The sequence below is a fragment of the Sciurus carolinensis genome, chromosome 11 (assembly GCF_902686445.1).
Source record: "Sciurus carolinensis chromosome 11, mSciCar1.2, whole genome shotgun sequence".
Taxonomy (NCBI): domain Eukaryota; kingdom Metazoa; phylum Chordata; class Mammalia; order Rodentia; family Sciuridae; genus Sciurus; species Sciurus carolinensis.
Window position 1 is genome coordinate 17584756 of NC_062223.1, and position 22145 is coordinate 17606900.

Sequence of the window (22145 nt, forward strand, 5' to 3'; positions counted from 1 at the left end):
TTTCCTTCTGAGTCTGTGTCTTCCGGTTCTGTTTTCATGTGGCATTGTCCTCCCTACAGCTCTGCTTTCTTATCAGGACCCCAACCTAATTAAGTATGACCTCATCTTGGCTTGATTACATTGCAAAGACCATTTCCAGATAAGGCCGCAGTCACAGATATAATCACACATTATTTGGGTGGGGGGGCATGCAATTCAACCCACAACACTGGGAGAAATGACTGCTCTGCTGAGTCACTTCACATTCTGATGACATGAGGCATATGATTTCCTGTGTCCCTGGTCACGGGCACTGACACTGTTGGAAGCCTTTGTTCCCACATATGGCCCAAATTCATTCTCTCATTTATTCCCTCTCTGGGTCAAAACACCAGACTTCCAATGCCCACTAATGATGCTGGTTCCTCAAAGAACAAGAAATTTTGAGGACAGAAAATGATTCTAACTATATAATAAGCACACAGGTATTAGAATCAATTCTAATCCCACTTTCCTTATGTGCTAGCTCTCTGACCTTGGGCAATTTGATAATCTCACTAATTATAAATGGACTTAATATTTAAATCAAAAGTATAGATGATGCTTAAATAACCTATAAGAAAATAGTTAATATATGGCCCACAGGGAGTGTTCAATCCACACTAGTTTCCCTTCCCCGATCCTCCCAAACCCCAACCTGGGGGCAATAAAAGGGCTTGGGCACTGGCCCTGGATCTGAGTCTCGGGTGCAAGCTGGTCTTATTTTGTCTCTGCAGTGACATGCCCACCATGATGGAGAACTGCACCCAAATCACCCAATTCCTCCTGCTGGGGCTCACGGAGCAGAAAGGGCTCAAGAGCATCCTGTTTGTGCTCTTCCTATTCATCTACTCAGCTACCCTTGTGGGAAACCTGGGCATGATCACCCTGATCCACACCAACCCACAGCTCCACACGCCCATGTACTTCTTCCTGAGCGTCCTCTCCTTCATAGACTCCTCCTTTTCCACAGTGGACACCCCCAGGCTGCTGGAGAGCTTCCTCATCTCAAGTCAGTCCATCTCCTTTGCAGGCTGTGCGGTTCAAATGGCTCTCATGACTCTCCATGGCACTGCTGAGTGTCTGCTCCTGGCCATCATGGCCTATGACCGATTCACTGCCATCTGCCACCCTCTCCTCTACCATGCCATTATGTCCCAACGTCTGTGTGCACTATTGGTGGTGGCCACTTATACTGCTTCTGTTGCCAATTCAGCTTTGCTAACTAGGTACATCTTTAAGCTGCCCTACTGTGGCCCCAATGTCATTAACCATTATTTCTGTGACATCCCTCCTGTGCTCCATCTTGCCAGTGCAGATACGAGGGAAGTTGAAGCCATTGTCTTCTCATCGTCTGCCTTGATTATCCTTTTTACCATCACCATTATCCTGGTCTCCTATGCCTACATCCTGGTGACCATCTGCAGGATGCATTCCGTGGAGGCCCAGAGCAAAGCATTCTCCACCTGTGCCTCCCACCTCACCATCATCTGCCTCTTCTATGGCACCACCACCTTCATGTATGCTCTGCCAAGCTCTCCCAGTTCCACGGAACAAAACAAGGTGGTGTCCATCTTCTACACTGTGGTCATCCCCATGCTGAACCCTCTGATCTACAGCCTAAGGAACAAAGATGTGAGAGCTGCTTTAAAGAGGATATGTTCTGGCAAGCTGCCTTCATAACCAAGCGTGGAACCTTCTCTCCCAAGCCATAACGTCATAGCCACACCAGAAAACACAGATAAGATTAGCATTTAGATAGGGTAAAATATGTGCCAGCATTATTTTAAATACTTTACACATATCAACTCATTTAATCCTCAACTATACAAAATGGGTACTGTTAATATTCCTGGGGACTCTGAGGCACAGAAAGGCTCAGTAAATTGTCTAACTTCACACAGTTGATAAAAGGAAGAGCCAAGGTTTGAATCTAGGCAGTCTAGTTCCAGATGCTGTATTCTCAACCAATACACTATGCTGCCTCTTTCTGATGACTGCATCTCACAAGTGAACAGTGGTACTGCCTTCCTTAAGATCCAGATCAGTCACAAAGGTCTGGATCATGGAATCATAAAGGAGGAACCCAGAGGTTTGAAGCCCGTGAACTCTGAGTTCCTATCACCTTTGAGTGACTCTTCCTTTTTTTTTTTTTTCCTGTGGGGGATTGAACCACCCAGGGGTATTCTACTGCTCAGCCACATCCCCAGCCCTTTTTCCAGTCCTTTTTTTTTTTTATTTTGAGATGGGTTCATACTACGTTGTTGAGGGCCTTGCTAAGTTGCTGAGGCTGCCTCAAACTTGAGCTTGGCCTCTAGAGTTTCTGGAATTACAGGTGAGCACCACCATATCCAGCCTCATTATTACTTATTTTTATCTTACTTTTTATTTGATTCTGAGAATAAAAGGGCTTGGGCACTGGTCCTGGTCTTATTTTGTCTCTCTGCAGTGACATGCCCACCGTCCCTAAGTGACTGTCCCCAAGTGTGGAACATTCTCTCCCAAGTCATAACATTGTAGCCATACCAGAAAACACAGGGACAGTCCAGATTTTAGAAAATTCACAATGCAGGTAGCACAGAGGTTCAAAAATCTCAAAGGAGTTAAGAAAATGACTTTAGAAACACTGATGTAGATGATTCTAGTTCTTTAAAATGTTTGTCATTTATTCTTGAATTTGATTTTCACCAAATGCTGTACAATAGGTAAGGCAGGTGTTACTATCCCCATTTTACAAATAAACAGAAAAAAGTTTAACTACTCTTAAGTCTTGCTAGAAGGTCATAAAATAGAAAGCAGAGAACCCAGGAGTCCTGAATTGTTGCGGAACATCTAGCACACACCTCTCAACATGAACATTTTGTTTTTAATTTTATTTATTTACATGTGGTGCTGAGGATCAAACCCAGGGCCTCAAACATGCCAGGCAAGTGCTGTACCACTGAGCCACAACTTCAGCCCCAACATGAACATTCTTGATCTTCTTGTGTTACGAACTAAATAGTATAACCCCACCCGCCACCATGACCACGCATTCACGTGTTGGTCCTAACCCACCAAGTGACTGTATTTGGAGATAGGGCCTAAAATAAGTAGGTTAAATAAGATCATAAGGCTGGGGCCCTGCTCCAATAGGATTAGTGTCCTTATAATAAAAGACACCAGAGAATGATTCCTCCCCTGTGTGTGTGTGTGTGTGTGTGTGTGTGCGTGTGTGTGTGTGTGTGTCTCCAACTGAGATCACAAGAAAGCAGCCAAGTGGAATTGTGAGAGCTCCGTGTTTAAGCCACTCGCTGTACAACAGCCTGAGATGACTAAAACACAAGATGTATTAATTAACACACTTTCCCATTTACTTTCTTCTGATAGGGTCCCCCTAGTCTTCAAATGTCCAAATATCCCTCCCCTGATGCTGACCTTTGGAAAACAGAGGTCTCTCCCTGAAACCTCCTGTATCTGTTAAGAGATTCAGAGAACAGACTATAACAATTTTAAACCTCTAAGATTTACTAGGATGAATTCTGCCGGAAGGAGTCAGAGAAGTTTCCCAGAAGGGGTTACATTTCAGATAGAACTAAGACAGCACTACAGCAATCACAAAGAGATTTTTTTCAGGCTGAAAAAGGGCCTGGGGAGAAGTCGTCCCAGGTGTGCTGGATTATGGTGGGATCTTTTTTTTTTTTTTTTAAGTCTCGAAATAGTTCAGGTTGGTTGAAAGGCTCCATGAAGGCAATAGAGATCCAGGCACCCTCTATATTTCTGTCCCAGCATCGTCAAAGCATTTCTTCTTTTATGGGCTGGGTTGATGTCCCTCCAAAATGCGTAAGTTGAAGTCCTCATACCCAGAACCCCAGAACGTGATGGGATGTGCAGACAGGGCCTTCAAAGAGGTGATTAAGTTAAAACCAGCCCGCCCCAGGGTGGCCCTAGGCCAGTATAACTGGTGTTCTTCCACAAAGAGGAAATTTGGACACACAAAGAAAAGCCAGGGATGTGCACACAAAGGAAAAGCCACAGGAGGACATAGTGTGAAGGTGGCCATCAGTAAACCAAGGAGAGAGGCCCCAGAAGAAACCAATTCTAGCAGCCCTTGATCTTGAACTTCCAACTTCCAGTCTGTGACATTTTGTGGAGGCATTTCCAGCAAACGAATGACACTTCCGTACTCAAGATTGCCTCTTGGTCCTGTCCAGCTGCTGAAGCCCTAACCATCAGGTCAGTGCTTGAAAAAGGAAGCTGGAAGAATGGAAAAAGGACTTGTCAGCTGATGTTGCCTTTGGGTAGCCCTCCCAGTAACAGCTGTGTGCCTCTCATGAACCAGAACTTCTGCACTGGGAGTCACATATCTGCAAGGGAAGTTGGGAAATAAAAGTATGAGCTGGGCACTTGCCGCCTTGCCTATCTTGGGAGGGCAGAATGAGTACCGGGTGGGTGTCTAGCCATGGTGGCCACCCCTCCCTTGCTGCCTACTACTTAGAGCAGAAAGGGTGGCAGAAAACTGATGGCTCACCCGCGTCCCCAATGTATCCTGCCAACAGATTGTGTGTGGACAGCAAACCAAGTTTAACACAGCAAATTTGATGAGATCATGTCTTAGTCATCTGAGCCGCTACAACAAAATGCCATAAACTGGGTGGCTCCTACACAGCAGAAATGAATGTATTTCCCTTTGTTCCAGAGCCCAAGAAGTCCAACACCCAGGCCCCAGCAGACTCAGAGTCTGGGGAGGACTTAAGTTCATAAGCAGCACCTTCTCGCTGTGTCCTCACGTGGTGGAAGGGCAAACCAGCTCTTGGGTCTGCTTACTAAGGGTGCTATCTCTCTGATATGTGGATGCTAACACACAATAAGGGAAGGGGGAGAACAGAAGTTCATTAGATTAGACAAGGGGAATGAAGGGAAAGGAGGGAGGGTGGGAATAGGAAGGACAGGAGAATGAATCAGACATCACTTTCCTACGTTCATATATGAATACATGACCAGTGTAACTCCACATGTACAACCACAAGAATGGGAAGTTATACTCCATGGATGTATAATATGTCATAATATACTCACCATCATGTATATATAAAAAGAACAAATTAAAAAAAATAAGGATGCTCATCCATTCATCAAGTCTTTGCCCTTGACCTTATCCTCTTCCAAAGACCCCGCCTCTCAATACTGTCACCTGGGGGGTTAGAATTTCAATATCTGAATTTGAGGAAGATACAAACATTCAGACTTCAGCAGATCACATTGTAAAAATCCATCTTCCCAGTTTCTCTAGAAAGCAACAATGAAAAAAGATCGCTCTGCTAGTCTTATTCTCAGCAGAGTCGTAATTGTCTGGTGCTGAGCTGCAGCTGCTATTTCAGACACACCAGGTCCCCCTCAACCCAGCTTTACCCAACACTCTTGATTACTGGCTGTTGCCTTTTTAGCATGCCTGGAGTTTTTCCTTGTCGTAGAGAAACTTTATTATATTCACATCTCTAGCAAAAGTAAGAAAAGAAAACGTGGACCTAGAGGGCCACGTGTTTTAGGACAAATAGCCAGTGCCTAGACCAATGCTAGACAAACAAAGGAGCTCAATAAATACTCTTGCAATGAATCGAGAGTATTCCCCTTTTTAATGTAAAAAAAAAAAAAAGTCCCTATAGATTTAATATGAGCCCTCCACCCCCCAAAATTTGCCACATAGAAAAAAATAAAATCTACATTTTTCATCTATTTAAGGTACCTAAATGACCTATTTTGGCCTTTGAGTTTGCAAACTTTGGCCAGTGGGGAAAACTCTAGACTCTAGTATTATCTTAAGAGAGACCATCCCATCAGACATGATGGCACACACCTGTAATCCCAGCAACTCAGGAGGCTGAGGCAGGAGGATCACAAGTTCAAGGACAGCCTGGGCAACTTAGATCCTCAGCAACTTAGAGAGACCCTGTCTCAAAATAAAACAACTATAAACAGGCTGGGGATGTAGCTTGTTGTAAAGTGTCCCTACGCAAAATCCCCAGTGGGGGAGAGGGGCGGGGGGAGGATAAAGATTGTCCCAACCTGACTTTCCAGGAAAGCACCCCACATTTTCTGCCATGCCCTGCAACCACAAGCAGTGACCTGGCCTGACTTGAACAGACTGTGCATTCTCGCTGACCTCTGCCTTGCCCGTGTCCGTCCCAGTGCCTGGAATGTACTTCCCATCACACTGTCAGCTTGACAAATCTGTTATCATTTTAGTCCCGGCCTAAATGCGATGCCTTCTGGGAAACGTCTGACTCCTATAGATAGAATCCATCTTTCTTTCATCTGTGCTCTGGTTTTCCTTTGTGAAAGAAAAAAAATTTTTTTTAAACTATCAGAAACCAAAGTTTAAACACTGGGTAGAATTTTTTTTTTTTTTTTTTTTTTTAAACTTTCAAGCGGGAGATCCACCCAAAAGAGAGCCTAGGAAATTTTTGTACCTGAGAATGTACGAGAAAAGGGATAGTGTTATGGTTTGGATATGAGAGGGCCCCGAAAATCTTCACAGGTGTGATGATTAGAGTAAGGGAACCGTGACCCAATCACCCATCCTATTTGAATGGACAGACTAGGAGGTACCGATAGGTAGGAGGGGCATAGCTGGAGGAGGTGGGTCACTAGGAATGTGCCCTGGAATGTTCATCTGCCCTGTGGCCCCTCTCCTCTCTTCCTCTCTCTCTCCCCCACCATTTCTCTCCCCCTCCTCCTTTGCCTCCTCCTCTCCTTCCTCCTCTTCCTCCTCCTCCTCCTCCTCTCTCTCCCTCTCCCTCTCTCATTCCAGGCCGCCGTCTGGACCACCTTTCTGCACCATATCCTTCCGCCATGATGTTCTTGCCTCACCTCAGTCCCAGAGCAATGGGGTCAGCTGACCACGGACTAAATCTCTGAAATTGTTAGCTGAAATAAACTTTCCCTCCTCTAAGTTGTTTTTGTCAGATATTTTTGTCACAGTGACAAAAAGCTGACTGACACAGGTAGCTTACATAAGCCAGAAGATGGTGAATCATCTCTTTCCCTGGGTAGGAAAGAAAGGCCTCTGGGTGTAACGACTGACAGCTGACGCCTGGGTCTGAATTACTGGCGTGGCTGGTAAGGGGAGGGTCTTCTGTGCACACGTGTACGCCCAGCTCAACGCGTGACATCCGGTTGCCTCTGCTTAATATACAAAGTGCCGGAATCAGTCACCCAGTCGGCACGGTGCTGTGTACCACACAGGAGGAGGCCAGGCAGGGCTGCTGTTTATCTCCACACTAGCACTTACCACACTGCGCCATAGCGTCAGTTCTGTTTCTCCCCCCACCCCCACTCGCTAGCTGTGAATACCTGGAGTGCTCTTCTGTTTGTTAATCACCCACTCAGTCACCCAGCCTCTGGCCCAATATTGGAAACAGAGAAAATAATCAACCAGTACTTGGTGTTTAACTTAATCAAGATACCGAATAGATGCTTAGCAAACTGTAGATCCTGTCACAGGGACAGTAAGGTCAAATACTAGGCAGGATTCTTTCACCGAAAGGCAGGGAGGGATGCCTCTAGAGGAAGCCCAGTACTGCAGAGTCACAGGACTATAGCGGCCTCATAAGGAGCTGATATTCCACCTCCTAATCAGCAAGCTGCCTTTTCTGAGATAGCAGTCTAGAAACACCCACACCTTCACATCCAGCAGTCCTCCTAGGGATGGGCTCCATCCAACGGTGTAGGGGCAGTGGGAACAGTCTGCAGTTCAGTCTCATTTAATTCTACACTTTATTGTTGCCTTTATTTAATGAAGGTGGTTGCCCCGTTGAGAAACAGAAGCATCAGGATGCAGCCAAAGCCTGTGGGATCCAGAGCACCAACCCTTCCACAGCTCTGAGCAGCCCTGGTCATCCCTGAAGCCTGGCTATCTGTTCCTTTAAAACCTCTGCTACCACCAAGTTCTTTTTAAAGGATACACAGAATCCTTTTAAGTGTGGGGTTTTTTGCTGGGTTATAAATTCCCCAAGGGCATGGAGCATGCCTTACAGAGCTGGAGTTTGGAATGGGTACTCAGTGAAATCGAGTGGGAAAATGGTAGGATGGATCTGTCCAAACACCGTCAGTGGTGCTCCCCAGAGACCTGGATTTCTGCAAGGAATTCAAGAGGCAAGGTCCTAATCCCTCAGCTTCCACAACAGCCTCCTTCTTTGGGCCTCCACATTCTAGTAGAGTGAGTCTGACTAGGATCCTGCTCCTGGTGAGCACAGGACAGCTGCAGAGGAAGGTGGGGGGGGGGGCAGGGAGGAGAAGGAGGAAGAGGAGGAAGAGGTGGACAAAGAGCAGGGGTGAGAGGAGGGGCAAGGTAAGAGTGGGGAAGTAACCCCTGCTGCTCTAGACCAATCCCTTCTTGGTACTCTGTCCCAAGAGGCCTATGTCAGCAAGAGGTCTCCACCCAGGGGCCTTAGCATGTGACTCACACCTGGGAAGGAGAGCTTCTTTTCTTTCCTCCGGGATGAGTTCCAGCAGGCTCAGGAATGCCAGGGAAGGGCATGGATCACTAGTAAGGAACCAGGGAGTGGGACAAGGAGAGCAGATCTGCCCTGTGTGCCTCCTTCCCGACCCCCTGCCCAGGGATACACAAAGGCCCAAAGCCCCTCCTAGGCCCCAGTCAGGGTTTTGCGACCTTGATGCTACTGGATAATTCCTCATGTGGGGAGCAGCCCTATGCATTTTGGAATGTTTAGCACCACAAATGGCCTGTACCCAGAAGCTAGTAGCAACCCCTGCCCAGCTGTGAAGTCTCTAGGCATTGCCAAATGTCCCCGGGGTAGTGAGGAATCTGCCTGGTTGAGACCACTGGCCTTGACAGGCTGGCTTGCTCTCCTCCCCTCCTTACCAGATGTGGAGTGGGGCCTCAGCCCTCTCCTGCGGCTGCTGCTTCTCAGAAGTCCCTGAAGATCATCCACCCGGGCCTTACCATACAAGGTCATTGCTACTGCTTCTTTCAGGGCCATGAATGCGCACAAGTAAGTTACATCGTGGAGAAGTAAAAGGCCCCCACAGCCCAGAGAGGGAAAGAAGAGATGGGAAAGAATCCAGGAGTCCCCATCTCCTGGTAACCATGGGTACAGATGGGCTGGAGCAGCACTGGTCAACACAATTTTAGGCACAAATATGGGCCACATGTATAAATTTTGAATTTTCTAGTAGCTGCATTTTTAAAAAATAAAAAAGAAATAGATGACCTTAATTTTGAAAATTTTTATTTAATCAATATATTCAAAATACAGTCAATATACAATTAATGTTTTAAATGAGTAATGAAATAGTTTGCTTTTTTCTCTGTATCAAGTTTTCACCATCCAAAGTGTATCTTGCATTTGCAACTTGTCACCATTTGGACTAACGGCGTTTCTAGTGCTCAATAGCTACACAGGGTCAGTGGCTACCATACTGGACAAGGACTGAAGGCTTTCTTACAGAGTGAGAATAACCCCGCCCTTCTTCCAGTACTAAGAGCTTCGAGGAACCAGGACCCTAGCTCACAATGAGGCGAACTAGTCTCCAACTACATACGGTTTGTCCCTTGCTCTCCCCAGAGGATTGGTTCCAGGACAACCCCCACCCTCCACCAATGGATAACAAAATCCACAGACACTCAAGTCCTTTAAATAAAATGGCATAGTATTTGAATATGACCTACATGCTTCTTCTCAGATACTTTAAATCATCTTTGGATTACTTGTAGTACCTAAAGCCATGTGAAAGCTATGTCAAGAGTATGCATTATTTAGGAAGAAACATCTACATAAGTTCAGTACAGGCATATATTTTTCCTAATATTTTCCATCTCTGGTTGGTTGAATCTGTAGCTATGGAACCCATGGATACATAGGGCCAATGGTATTTACAGCTCTGCGAAGAAGATCCCCATTTCAAGCAGACCCTGACTCATCCAAAACAATGCCCCTTCCTGGGCAGATAAGCAAAGCAGCCTTCGGGTTGACTCTGGTTCTTTCCAGAGGCTTGACTCTCAACCATTCCACTCTGTACCCTCCCTGGTCAGGAAGAAAGTTATAAATCCCCAGGTTGTAACTAAGCCTGACCCCACTCCCACAGACTATTTCTACCCTGCCCATACACACCCTGCTCCTTCTCCTGAAGCTGTTTGCTCACTGCTTGCCTAATGCAAAGCTACAGATCCACCCAGCCCTGTGGACCCTGCCTTATCCACGGGTATCAGTCCCTAACCTTTCACCCATATCTACTTCCTGGTAAGACAGCAGAGGTATTCAGTCAAGCTGAGTGCCTCCCTTGAATTGATAAATTCCCAGACCTTATTGATAAATCCCCTAGTTAACACAACAGACCTGTATTAGGGTCTCTGGTTGGTGAGATTCTCCCTTGCCCAAGAGTTATGTTTCTGCCCATCACCTTCTCTCCTTATTGTTCTGCTAGGAGGCACTTCCTGAAATCAACTCATCTGGTTCAAAGACTAGGTAAGGGCTTGGGTAGAAAAAAAACAGAATATTCTGAAGCTAGGGGAAGAAATTCCCAAACTTTCAAAACTTTTTCTCACTAGTTGTCTTTCCAGATAATGATTCAGCAGATTAAAAAAAAAAAAAAAATCAACCAGGCACAGTGTCTCGTGCCTGTAATCCAAGCAACTTAAGAGGCTGAGGCAGAAGGATTGTAAGTTCAAAGTCAGTCTCAGCCACTTAGTGAGGCCCTAAGCAACTTAGCAAAACCCTGTCCCCAAATAAAAAAAATTAAAAGGACTGGGGATAAGGCTTAGTGGTTAAGTGCCCCTGGATTCAATCCCTGATTTAAAAAAAAAAAAAAAAAATCCTGACACTAGTTCATGATGGCTTACCTGGCATTGAGTAGGCTCTCAATATGTATGAATTTGTTTTAATACGTATGGGTTTATATAATGTATGAAATTTATATAATGTGTGAATGTGTTGTTAGTGGCAAATAAGACCTGTACCCTGTTGCCCCAACCCTGTATCCACAGAGGCCTGGGTAGAAAGGCAGATTTATTACTCTGAAAGTCAGTTCTAGCATCCTACCTTCAGGAAGCCTGCAGACCAGTCTTCTCTGCCCTCCCCCATTAAATCCCCAAACCCCAGCTGTAAAGACCTACTTCCAGTCCCCTTCCCTTCGTACCAGTGCTTCAATCTCTACTTACGTTTTTGACTTTTTGAAGCCTCTTTGGTTATGGATTTTTGGAGGGTTTTTTTTTTTTTTCCCTTCATTTTGAGCTCAGTCATCTTTCGGATTATTTTATTGTTATTCTTTTTCTGCATTTTTATATTCGAAGTGGGAAGGCACTCCTCTTTTTGCTAAGTTTTCCATACAGGTGCCAGGCTGATACACTAATGTAATTCTGACCATCTGAATTCCCTGCGCCAAAGTCATCAATGATTCCCCATTTCCTTCAGAAGTTCAAAGGCTACGAACTGTCATGCCAGCTCCCTGGTGGTCTGACCCAGGTTGCCCTCCTGGGCTGCTTCTCAGGCAAGTCCATCCTGACATCCTTTATTCCACAAGTTACTAAAATATTTGCTGCATCCCCAAATCAACCATCATCTCTAACACCTCCAAGCACCTGAATATACTATCTGTAGGTCTGGAACTTTCTTTTGCACCCCTCTCACTCCTACTCAACCTTTATAATTCATTAGGTTTGCAGGGCCAGCGTCAGGGAAGAGAGTTATAGAGCTGTCATTTTTGTGAGTGTCCCCTGCCGTTGATCCTGTAAGGCTAAGTCAGGACCCCATCTCCATTTTTGTGTTCCCTGAGTCTACCCAGATCTCCCCCCATAGTATATTATAATTGTTCATCATCTTAGATTTTTAGTTGTCATTGCTGTTTTTCACTTTCCCAAGGAAACTCTACTTCATCCACAAGGTGAAGTCTCCAGCAACCCTTTTGGTCTACAAGACCCTGGCCAGGATCAAACTTTTCATGAAGGTGACTTTAAGGCCCCTTACTTGCCCAGATTTTTCCTAAGCCCTGGAAAGGTCAGAGCTATGAGTTTATGTAGTCACTTTTATTTATTTATTTATTTATTTATTTATTTATTTATTTTTGGAAAATTTTAAATAGAAGATATTTTAACAACAGTTGGTTAAAACAAAGCTCTGTATCTTTCAATCTTGGTTTCCCCTCCTGAAGCTTTAGAGTGGCTGCAGGTATGTGACATCCAACTTAAGGGGACATTTTGGTGAGAATACACTGCATTTGGGTTTCCGTGTATGTTTCAATGGCTCTTAGATGCTTTTGTAGTTAGTTATTGGTAGTCATCCCAGTGGAGAACACTCCCAGGAGCATCACCCACCGAGCATTATGCACGAAAGGGAAAAGCCAACCCATGGCCTGCAGCACCCAGATGCACGTGGGCTGTGAACGAAAATCAAGACTGAAATGTACAGTTAGAAAAGAGGCTACAGGGCTGGGGTTGTAGCTCAGTGGTGGAGCGCTTGTCTCGCGTGTGGGAGGCACTGGATTCGATCCTCAGCACCACATAAAAATAAATTAATTAATTAAAGGGGTTGCGTCCCTCTACAACTAACAATATTTTTGAAAAAGAAGAGAGGCTATGGAAACTTCCTCCAACCATCAGAGTTAGCTAATACAAATATTAAACTGTTTTTCTTAAATGTCTTTGATTCTTGTCAATTTTAGTATATTTTTAGTTTCTGTGATTTATTTTCTTGCTCATTCCAAGTATTAATTTTCGGGGGTAATTTTTTTGATAGCGGGGATTGAACCCAGAGCACTATATGACTGAGCTATATCCCAGCCACACACACACACAAACACACCTTTTTTTTTTTTTTTTAATTTTGAGACAGGGTGTCATAAATTACTGAGGATCTCGCTAAGTTGCTGAGGGTCTCATTAAGTTGCTGAGGCTGGCAGTCCTCCTGCCTCAGCCTCCTGAGTTGTTGGGAATACAGGTGTGTGCTGCTGCGCCTGGGTTGTATGGGTAATCTTACATTTTATTTCTTAAATAGGGCCCCCTAAGTGGTTAGACCTTTAAGCCCCACACAACATGAACATTTCCCTGACTCTGCCGCTTTACCACAGCTGATCCAAGCTAGACCCCTTATTCTTTCATGCAGGCGTTCAGATTCCAACCAAAAACTGGGGTATCTGTGGGGCTGGAACTGTAACACGTAAACTCTGGAACTATGGGGCGGCAGTGATTCTCTGCATGGGTGAAGTACTGGAGAAAACCAGTGGACAGAGTAGCAGAGGCAGAGAGCTCTGTCTTCTTTCCTAATTCTAGTTCCTGCTTCCTCCCTTCCCAGGGTGTCTATTTTAGTTATCCTTTGCTGAATAACAAATCATCCTCAAACAGCAGCTTAAAACAAGTGTCCGTTATCTCACAGTTTCTGTGAGTCAAGAATCTGGGAGCAGCTGAGCTGAGTGGTTCTGTTCTGACTGGTTGCTCATGAGGTTGCAGACTCCACTAGGGATGGAGGAGCTGCTTTTAGTGTGGCTCCTAGCTGTTGGCAGGACACCTCTGTTTCTGCCTAGTGGACCTTGCCCCACATCTGCTTGAGTGTTCTCACAGCATGGCAGCTGGATCCCTAAGGAGAGAATGATCCAAAAGGGAGAAGAGAGAGAAAACCACAGGTTTTTTATGACTGTGAATCATGTGCTCCTGAAAATCATATCTTGGGTCCTAAACCCCTTGAAATGTTACCTTGTTTAGAGATAAGTTCTTCACAGAGGGAATCAAATTAAAAGGAGGTCCTAATTCAATATGGCTGATGTCCTTATAAAAAGGGGACACAAAAACACACATGCACACAGGGAGAAAGCAAATATTCAAATGATGCTTTTACAAATCAAGCAATACCAAAGATTGCCAGCAAACACCAGATGCTAGGAAGAGACAAGAACAGATACTCTCTCACAGCCCTCAGAAGAAACCAAGCCAACACCTTGGTCTCAGATTTCTGGACTCCAAAACTATGAGACAATACATTTCTGTTGACTAAGCCACCAATCCGTAGTACTTTGTTACAGCAGCTCTAGCAAAAAAATACAATCACCAAGTCTCAGAAGTTTCACCTCATCATTTCCATTCTTTTTCTTACAGGTGAGTCAATAAGTCCAACCCATGCTGAAGGGTAGGGGAATTAAACTCCATCTCTTGAAAGGAAGACTATGAGAGAATTTGTGGGCATAATTTAAATCATTACCAGTTCTATGAGATGAACTGAAACCTTATGATAAATTGTCCTCTTTTTTTTTAAGCTGACTCCAATTGGACTCCTTAGGACTTCAAAAGTCCTTATGAAGAATGCATTTGTGGCCAGGCATTGTGGCACACACCTGTAATCCTAGTGGCTCAGGAGACTGAAGCAGGAGGATTGCAAGTTCAAAACCAGCCTCAGCAATTTAATGAGGCCCTAAGCACTTAGCAGGACCCTGGCTTAAAATGAAAAATAAAAAGGGGCTGAGAATGTGGCTCGGTGGTTAAGCACCCTGAGTTCAATCCCTGGTACCAAAAGAAAAAGAAGAAGAATGTATTTGTGATTCTTTAATAGGTTTTTGAAAATAGATTTTGTAACTCTAACTCTCAGGAACCAAACAGAGGGCTGGGAATGTTTGCTTTAAAAATTTATTATTCCATTAAGTTTGCCAAAAATAGCAATACATTCCATGTGTATAGCATTTTAGACTTCATATAGCACTTTCCTAATAAATATCTACTTAAAGATCAGCTAAGAGAATGACTACAATATTTGCGAAGGTGTGAGTGGCATTATTTTTCCTAGATGTGGTTCATTCCAACAGATATTTGACTTTTATATCCTTCCATAGGGATATAAAACTTTGCAGATAATGTCATGCACTCATGCATTCAGCAAGTATATACGGAGGGTCCGGCATGTACTCAGACTGGACTAACTCCTAGAGATAGTGTGATGAATAAGAAAGTCCACGCCAGGTGCAGTGGTGCACACCTGTAATCCCAGCAGCTCAGGAGGCTGAGACTGGAGAATTGCGAGTTCAAAGCTAGCCTCAGCAATGGTGAGGTGCTAAGCAACTCAGAGAGACTCTGTCTCTAAATAAAATACAAACTAGGGCTAGGGATGTGGCTCAGTGGTAAAGTGCCCCTGAGTTCAATCCCCAGTACCACAAAAAAAAGTCCCTCCCCTTAGGGAATGTATCATTTGCATTAAAAATTTTGTTAGACTATGTGTCCTAGGTTGGAGTTCAAAAAAATAATCCCTGGGTGACCTGGTTGCCTCCAGCTGCCTCTCCAACCTGCATCTGTCTACTGAGCATCGCCCTTTTCTGGACACTGGATGGCACACGGGGGCCAAGAGCCTTTGAGGAGCGACTGTTTTAGCAAGAACCATATGGTCAGAGAAACACAGTTGTCTGAAGTTTAATTTTAATGTTCTGTGAATACTTTTTCCCCTTTCATGCTGCAGGGGATCTGGGCCAAAGACTGTGAGTGGGTGAAGAGGGAGAGTGAAATGGAAAACTAAAAATGACAAACGAGGGACGCAGTGGTACATTCTCACTTGAAAAAATAACTGAGAAGAGATGACTAGGGGCTGATGTGGGTGTATGCAAATTATATGTAAATTGACACCCATGCCAGCTCAACTTATTACAGCCCTTTTATTTACGTGCTTGGTGGGGATCATTGGGAATACTCTCCTCGAGTCCACTATGCACAGTTATTGACTGCTAACTTCACACATCATGCCTATTTGATTGTGGGTGAAACATTTCCCCACCCTGGCCCTTAGTATCTCCTTTTACCTGTCAGAATTGGATACATAATGTTTACGGTTCCTCCAGCTTTTACTTACACTCTTTGAATGGTCAGCAATAGTTTCCTTGGCCCTCTGTATTTCCACAAAACCAACCCCAGAACTGGAACACTCCTCCAAAGCCCAAATCATGGTGAAGAGGTGGGTAAAAGAAGATAACGGGAAAATAAAGTTGTAGAATAGAATTATCCATAGATAATTCATACAGGAAAAGATACAGGAGAGTAGAAAATAGAGGTATACCTGGCATGAGGTCGATCTCCTGGAATCCACAGAGATAAAGCCATATCTGTGTCTTCCCCAGCAGGTACATTCAGTGCAATGATACGTACATATTAGGTTATAAAATTTTTAAACTGTTGAATGGAGCAAATTTACATCTCTGTGCTGGCAAAGTCCCCAGTACTATAGGTTTCAAAACAGGTTTAAGGGTCACCTAGTGAGAACATTGAAAAAGGTGAACTGTGTGTCAGCAATGCCTTTTGGAAGACCCTTCAATATCCTTTCTAACAGTTCCATGGAAGTGTAATAGATTAGACTAAATTCCCTGAACTCTCAAGTTTTAGGCCTCTCATAGCCTGCTCTGCACCTGCTCCAACCAATGTTTCATCATTCCTCACATCTCCAACCCACAATTGTTCTTTTGTGCCTAATCTGAGAAAAAGTAACAACCTATCAGATACTTCCATCCTGAGCTCTCCCTGAGATACCATTAGTCAATTTTCAATTAACTTTTGAGAGTTCCTTTTCTTTCTTCCAAAGTCATTTTCTTCTGTTATTCAACAAATAAATATGTATCAAGCACCAATGTGTGTCCTGCTATGTGTTTGGCACTATATGGAATATAGAACATGCAAATGCTCTTCTCTCCCTCCAGGGTGCTTATATTTTGGCTGGAGAGGCAAAACTACCACTGTTTAGTAATAATTTTCAAAATAAGTTTGCAACCAACAACTTGGTGGCACATCCAATACAAAAATGCTGTGAGAATTTGGAAGAATTACTGCTTTTTCAGTTATGGTGGTCAGAAGGAGGGGAAATTTAAATTAGACAAATATAGAAAAGGTAAATATTGACTGGGAGAAAGAAGGTCATAGAGAGATCCAGGAAAAAGAAGACAGGAATTCTGGCAGGTCCTTACATGCATGAGTCTGAAAGGATGGAGCACAGGGGTTCCTTGGAAACAAGACTGAAGGACTGCAAGTACCCTGAGAGGCAGCCATAGTGGAGTTTCTGAAGGCCATCCTCCTCAGCAGTTTCTGTCCTCGAGGCTATGATCCAACTGCATTAACACCGGAGGCTATTTATAACTGAGGGAGAAAATGCTGTGAAGTCATCAGCCCTCAGAGACTCCTTTCAGCTCCTTCCCACACTTAGCACCATCCGGGGACTGAAGCATGTGCTGGCAGCAGTGAGCATCATTTGCACGAAGGTCAGCAATCAGGCAGCAGAAGTAAAGACAGCATGGGGGATGGAGGTTTGCATCAGGAAGGTAGGTAGGAGGAAGGTTGAGGTGACAGGCTGTGAGAAGGGTGGAGAAAGGGAAGCGAACCTGAGGACTATCCCTAGGAAGCAGAGGACATGTTTAAAGGAAATTCCTCACAAGTTGCTGTCTGAGGCATTGTTTCAGCACCCTGTGCCTGGACAGCAACCCCACCACCTACCCCCACCCCCTCTTGCTCTTCCCCTTGGCCCTTGTGAGTCTGTGTGGGATACCAGGTTCCAGTTCTACCTCAGATTCTCCTTTTTCTCTGTTTGCCAATAACCCTCTCCACAACCATTTACAAATCCTGCTCAAATGGATTACTGTGATCTCCTTGGAGAGGCCTGCATTTAGCAACCCAAGGAAAATCAGTGCTGGTAAAATGGAATTGAATAGATTACTCGTTTTTGTCATTGTTTCCAAGAACAAAGCTATAGTTGGCCATTTTAGTGGGCATAATTCAATTCACAGTCAATATAATATTCAATATTATGAGTCAATATTACTCTCTGGGAACTCAGTAGGTACCAGGCATTACATTAATACACAACGATAAGTACCTATTTAGTCTTCTCAACATTCCTTGTGAGGTAGAGATTTTCAACTCCATTTCACAGGGGAGGAATACTAGGCATTATATAATCTATGCAAGGATGCACAACAATAAATATCAGATGTGAATCCTGGTAATCTGCAGACCTATTATTGCAGACGGAGAATTTTAGGCAGAACACAAGTTAACAAATTTTTTGAATAGTTATGTTTTTATTTTAATATGCACTAAAATACAATTGCTCTATTAACCTCCATGCATTTTCAGGATATTGTTTCTTAAGGTAGGGCTAGATTTATTTCATTTTTAAGGGAGTTGGGTTTGTTAATATTGATTAAATAGTGCAAGTAGCATGTAATGTGGAGAAAAATCATGACTGACTTTTGGAAAACCCTGCACTACACTATACTTTGCTATTATTGAGTGATATTTCTGAGAATCTATCCAATCCCTAATTTTGTAAATGCCACTGAGCTCACAATTTCCCTATAAAATGTTCAGTCAACAAAGCCACACCAATATACAAATGATTGGGGCTCATCATTTGCATCTCATAGATTATAAACTAGTCACCCACCAGGAAAGTGACTCCAGAGTTAACCAGTAGAACAGTGCAGTGCTTCAAGTTCATATCTCAACAAAAAAACAGGCTTATTTTCTGATGAATCTTCAAGGTCATGAAGTTGCATGTTAATTTGGGGAAGCCCTAGAGTCCTCTGTAATGGGCTCCTGCCAGGCACCTATTCCTGCTGCCTTTATAGAGACCTCTCCCAAAAAGGCATCTTAAAAACCCAAGGTCTATGAACACATCAGGGAGATTTCTTAGAAATCTCTTTGGAAATATTAGTATTTCCAAAGGCTCGTAAAACTTACAGGCTGGTAAAGCAACGTGTACTAATTAAAACATCATGTGGTTGCTGTTGGTGGAAATAGACTCGGTGAAGTCATTCAAATTTTTTATGTTTATTCAAAGTCTGATAGATAGTCTTGGATTTATAAAAATTGAAATTAATGAATGTATTCTGGGGAGTGGCCACAATGTTTCAATATATGGAGTTCACAAAATTGAGCAGTGTTTTGTGGTGAAAGACAGAGAACCACTCTTGTAAATGATACCAGATTTGTTTTATCTGTCAAAGATTTATTTTCTTCTGTGCTTTGCTCTAACCAAGGATTTTTTGGTATGTAAGAAACAAATAGCTGTTCAGGTTGTGCCCAAGTAAGGGAGGTGTACTGCGAACACCAGAGATCTTGCAGATGCTAAGTATAATAAGCTTCATGGAATCTAGATCTGGTTGGTATCTGGGAAGTAATGATGGAGTCTCTCTCTCTCTCTCTCTCTCTCTCTCTCTCTCTCTTACTGGGGATGAATTACCCTTGTCTCTGCTTTTTCTGGTGTGGCCCTCCCTGTATCCTCTCTGCAGTGGCCCCCTCTGCCTAGCCAAGCCTTCTTCTCCCCTATTAATTCAGCTTACATATGGTTCTGGTTGCCATGGTGCCAGATCTCAACCTGACTCAAATGGGCTCCTGACTTAACTCACACCACCACATGTATTCCCCAGATTCTTGGGAAAGACTAGCTTAAAGATGCCTGTTTCTGACACTGCAAGCTGTGCTCAGAGAGGGGGACAGCACATGGCACAAATGTGGAAGCTCAACTATCCCCCTAACTGAAAGAGAGAGCAGATCCCAGAGAAAGGAACTATGGATAGGCAGGTACACATCTACCATATGCTTTTATTTGCAAAATTTATCAAATCTTCTTGGAAATGGGCACCATATTAATCTGAAGTAATAAAAATTAACATTAAAAATAAACTCACCATAGGAATTCCAAGATGGCAGGATAGAGAAGGTCACTTTTCAGGCTGCTCCATGATGTGAAAACAAGACAGCAGACAGCTTCTCAGCAAGCTGTGAGGTACTGGAAACCTTCAGAGATACTACAGATCCACAGGATATAAACTCTACTACCTCAAATCCATAGCACTATTTGGGTAGACACACAACATGAAAAAGCAAGGGAACAAATCACCTCAAACAAATCTAGATACTTCAATAACAGAATCTAACAACACCATGAAGGAAGAAATGTCAGAGAAGGAATTTAGAATGTGCATAATCAAACGGATCTACAGAGTAAAGGATGATATAGAGAGAGAAATCAGAAAGAAAATATAGGAAGTGAAAAATCAGTAGAGATTCTGAAAAAAAAAAATGAAGCAAATCTCCTCGACATGAAGGAATCAGTAAACCAAACTAAGAAATCAATGGAAAGCATCACCATTAGAATAGATCACTTGGAAGACAGAGTTTCAGACAATGAAGACGAAATATATAATCTGGAAAATAAAGTTGACCATGGAAAAAAGATGTTAAGAGACAATGAACAGAACTTCCAAGAAAAATGAGATAACATGAAAAGACCAAATTTAAGATTTATTGGGATAGATGAAGGCTCAGAGATACAAACAAATGAAATGCACAATCTTTTCAATGAAATATCAGAAAATTTTACAAACCTAAAGAATAAAATGGAAAATCAAATACAGGAGTTTTACAGGACCATAAATATACAAAATTGCAACAGCTCCACATTAAGGCACATTATTATGGAAATACCTAACATAGAGAATAAGGATATAATTTAAAGGCTGTGAGAGAAAAGTAGCAGGTAACATTTAGAGGAAAAACAACCCAAATCTCAGCTTATTTCTCAGCCGAGACACTCAGACTTAGGAGGGCTTGGGATAATATAAACCAAGTTCTGAAAGAAAATGGATGCCAGCTGAGAATAATGTACCCAGCAAAATTAAGCTTCAGAAATGACAATGAAATAAAAACCTAGAATGTTAAACAAAAGTTAAAGGAATTCACAACTAGAAAGGCTGCACTACCAAACATTCTCAATAATATATTTAATGAAAAAGAAAGGAAAAATAAAAGTGAAAACCAGCAAAGGGAGGAACCACACTGAAGGAATAGTCAAGCAAAGGAGATTCTAATTGAAAGCAAAAACCAGAAATAAATCAAAATAACAGGGAATAAAAATCATTTCTCAATAATGACATTGAATATAAATGGCCTAAATCCATCAATCAAAAGACATAGACTGGCAGATTGGATTTAAAAACATGACTCAACAATATCCTGTTTTCAGGATACTCGCCTATAGGCAAAGACATCCATACACTGAAGGGAAAAAAACTTATTATTCACATGGGTCTCATAAACAAGCAGGGGTTTCTATCCTCATATTAGATAAAGTGGACTTCAAGACAAAGTAGAGTAGAAGGGACAAAGAATGTCATTTCATACAACTTAAGGGAATTAACTATACATCAACAAGATCCTGGATTCAGTTCCCAATGACCACACACACACACATGGAGAAAGAGAGAGAGAGAGAGAGAGAGAGAGAGAGAGAGAGAGAGAGAGAGAGAGAGAGGAGAGAGAGAGAAAGAGGAAGGAGAATGAGGAAGGAAGGAAGAAGAAGGAAGGAAGGAAGGAAGGAAGGAAGGAAGGAAGGAAGGAAGGAAGGAAGGAAGGAAGGAAGGAAGGAAGGAGAAGAAGAACAAGAACAAGAAGAAGAAAAGGAAGGTAGGAAGGAAGGAAGGAAGGAAGGAAGGAAGAAGGAAAGAAAGGGGGGGGGGTGTTACCTGAGCTCCTGGAAGCCAGGAAGCAGAAACAGAGAGAGGAAGGGGCTGGAGAGAAGATCAAGCCTTTCAGGAACACCCCCAAGGACATGCTTCCTCCACGTCTCAGTAGTCCATCACTGGACTCACCTCTCAGTATCCATCACTGGATTAATCCACTGATGAGGTCAGAACACCCACCATCCAATCACTTCCCAAAATCCCACCTCTCAACATGAGACTTTGGGGGCATTCCAGATTCAAACCAATACACACCCCAAAGACAAGTGCACCCAGGACACACTTTTTGACCCTCATCTGACATCAGTGGATTAAGTACCCACTTCAGTCTTCCCTACAACCTAAGCCCACTGTAACAACAATTTCTAACCTTTCCCCCTTGACTGCCTCAAGATAGAGAGACTTCATAAGTCAGCTACTCTCTTTCCCTGTCATCTTCTTGGTTAGAAATGTCCATGTGGACTTATCTGGCCAGTGAGCTTGAGGTGATATTGGTCCTAGCTTCTAGGCTTTTGGGGGTTACTTCCTCACTACCTAGAACAAGTCTACCACCAAATTTCTTTCCTTCTGCTGAATTTGCCATCTTCTCACACATTCTGACTCTCTCTTCTCTCATTCCCTGAGCAATAGTGGTCCTTCCTGCCTTGATTTTGCATTCC

At 43.4% G+C, this 22145-nt stretch overlaps 1 protein-coding gene across 1 annotated transcript; it reads left to right on the forward strand.

Annotated features, from left to right (window-relative positions):
• The first annotated feature begins 768 nt into the window (after nt 1-768).
• Nucleotides 769-1701, forward strand: LOC124958190 (olfactory receptor 476-like). Its single transcript, XM_047515987.1, has 2 exons — nt 769-1328; nt 1410-1701. The coding sequence occupies exons 1-2, from the start codon at nt 769-771 to the stop codon at nt 1699-1701; spliced, it is 852 nt and encodes a 283-aa protein (XP_047371943.1).
• The last annotated feature ends 20444 nt before the right edge of the window (nt 1702-22145 follow it).

What these genes read in the sequence shown, in the direction of transcription:
- LOC124958190 (XM_047515987.1), top strand. Translation starts at nt 769, where the DNA reads ATGATGGAGAACTGCACCCAAATCACCCAATTCCTCCTGCTGGGGCTC. An exon ending in CCTCCTGTGCTCCATCTTGC is followed by an intron (nt 1,329 to 1,409) that starts CAGTGCAGATAC and finishes CACCATTATCCT; the next exon opens with GGTCTCCTATGCCTACATCC.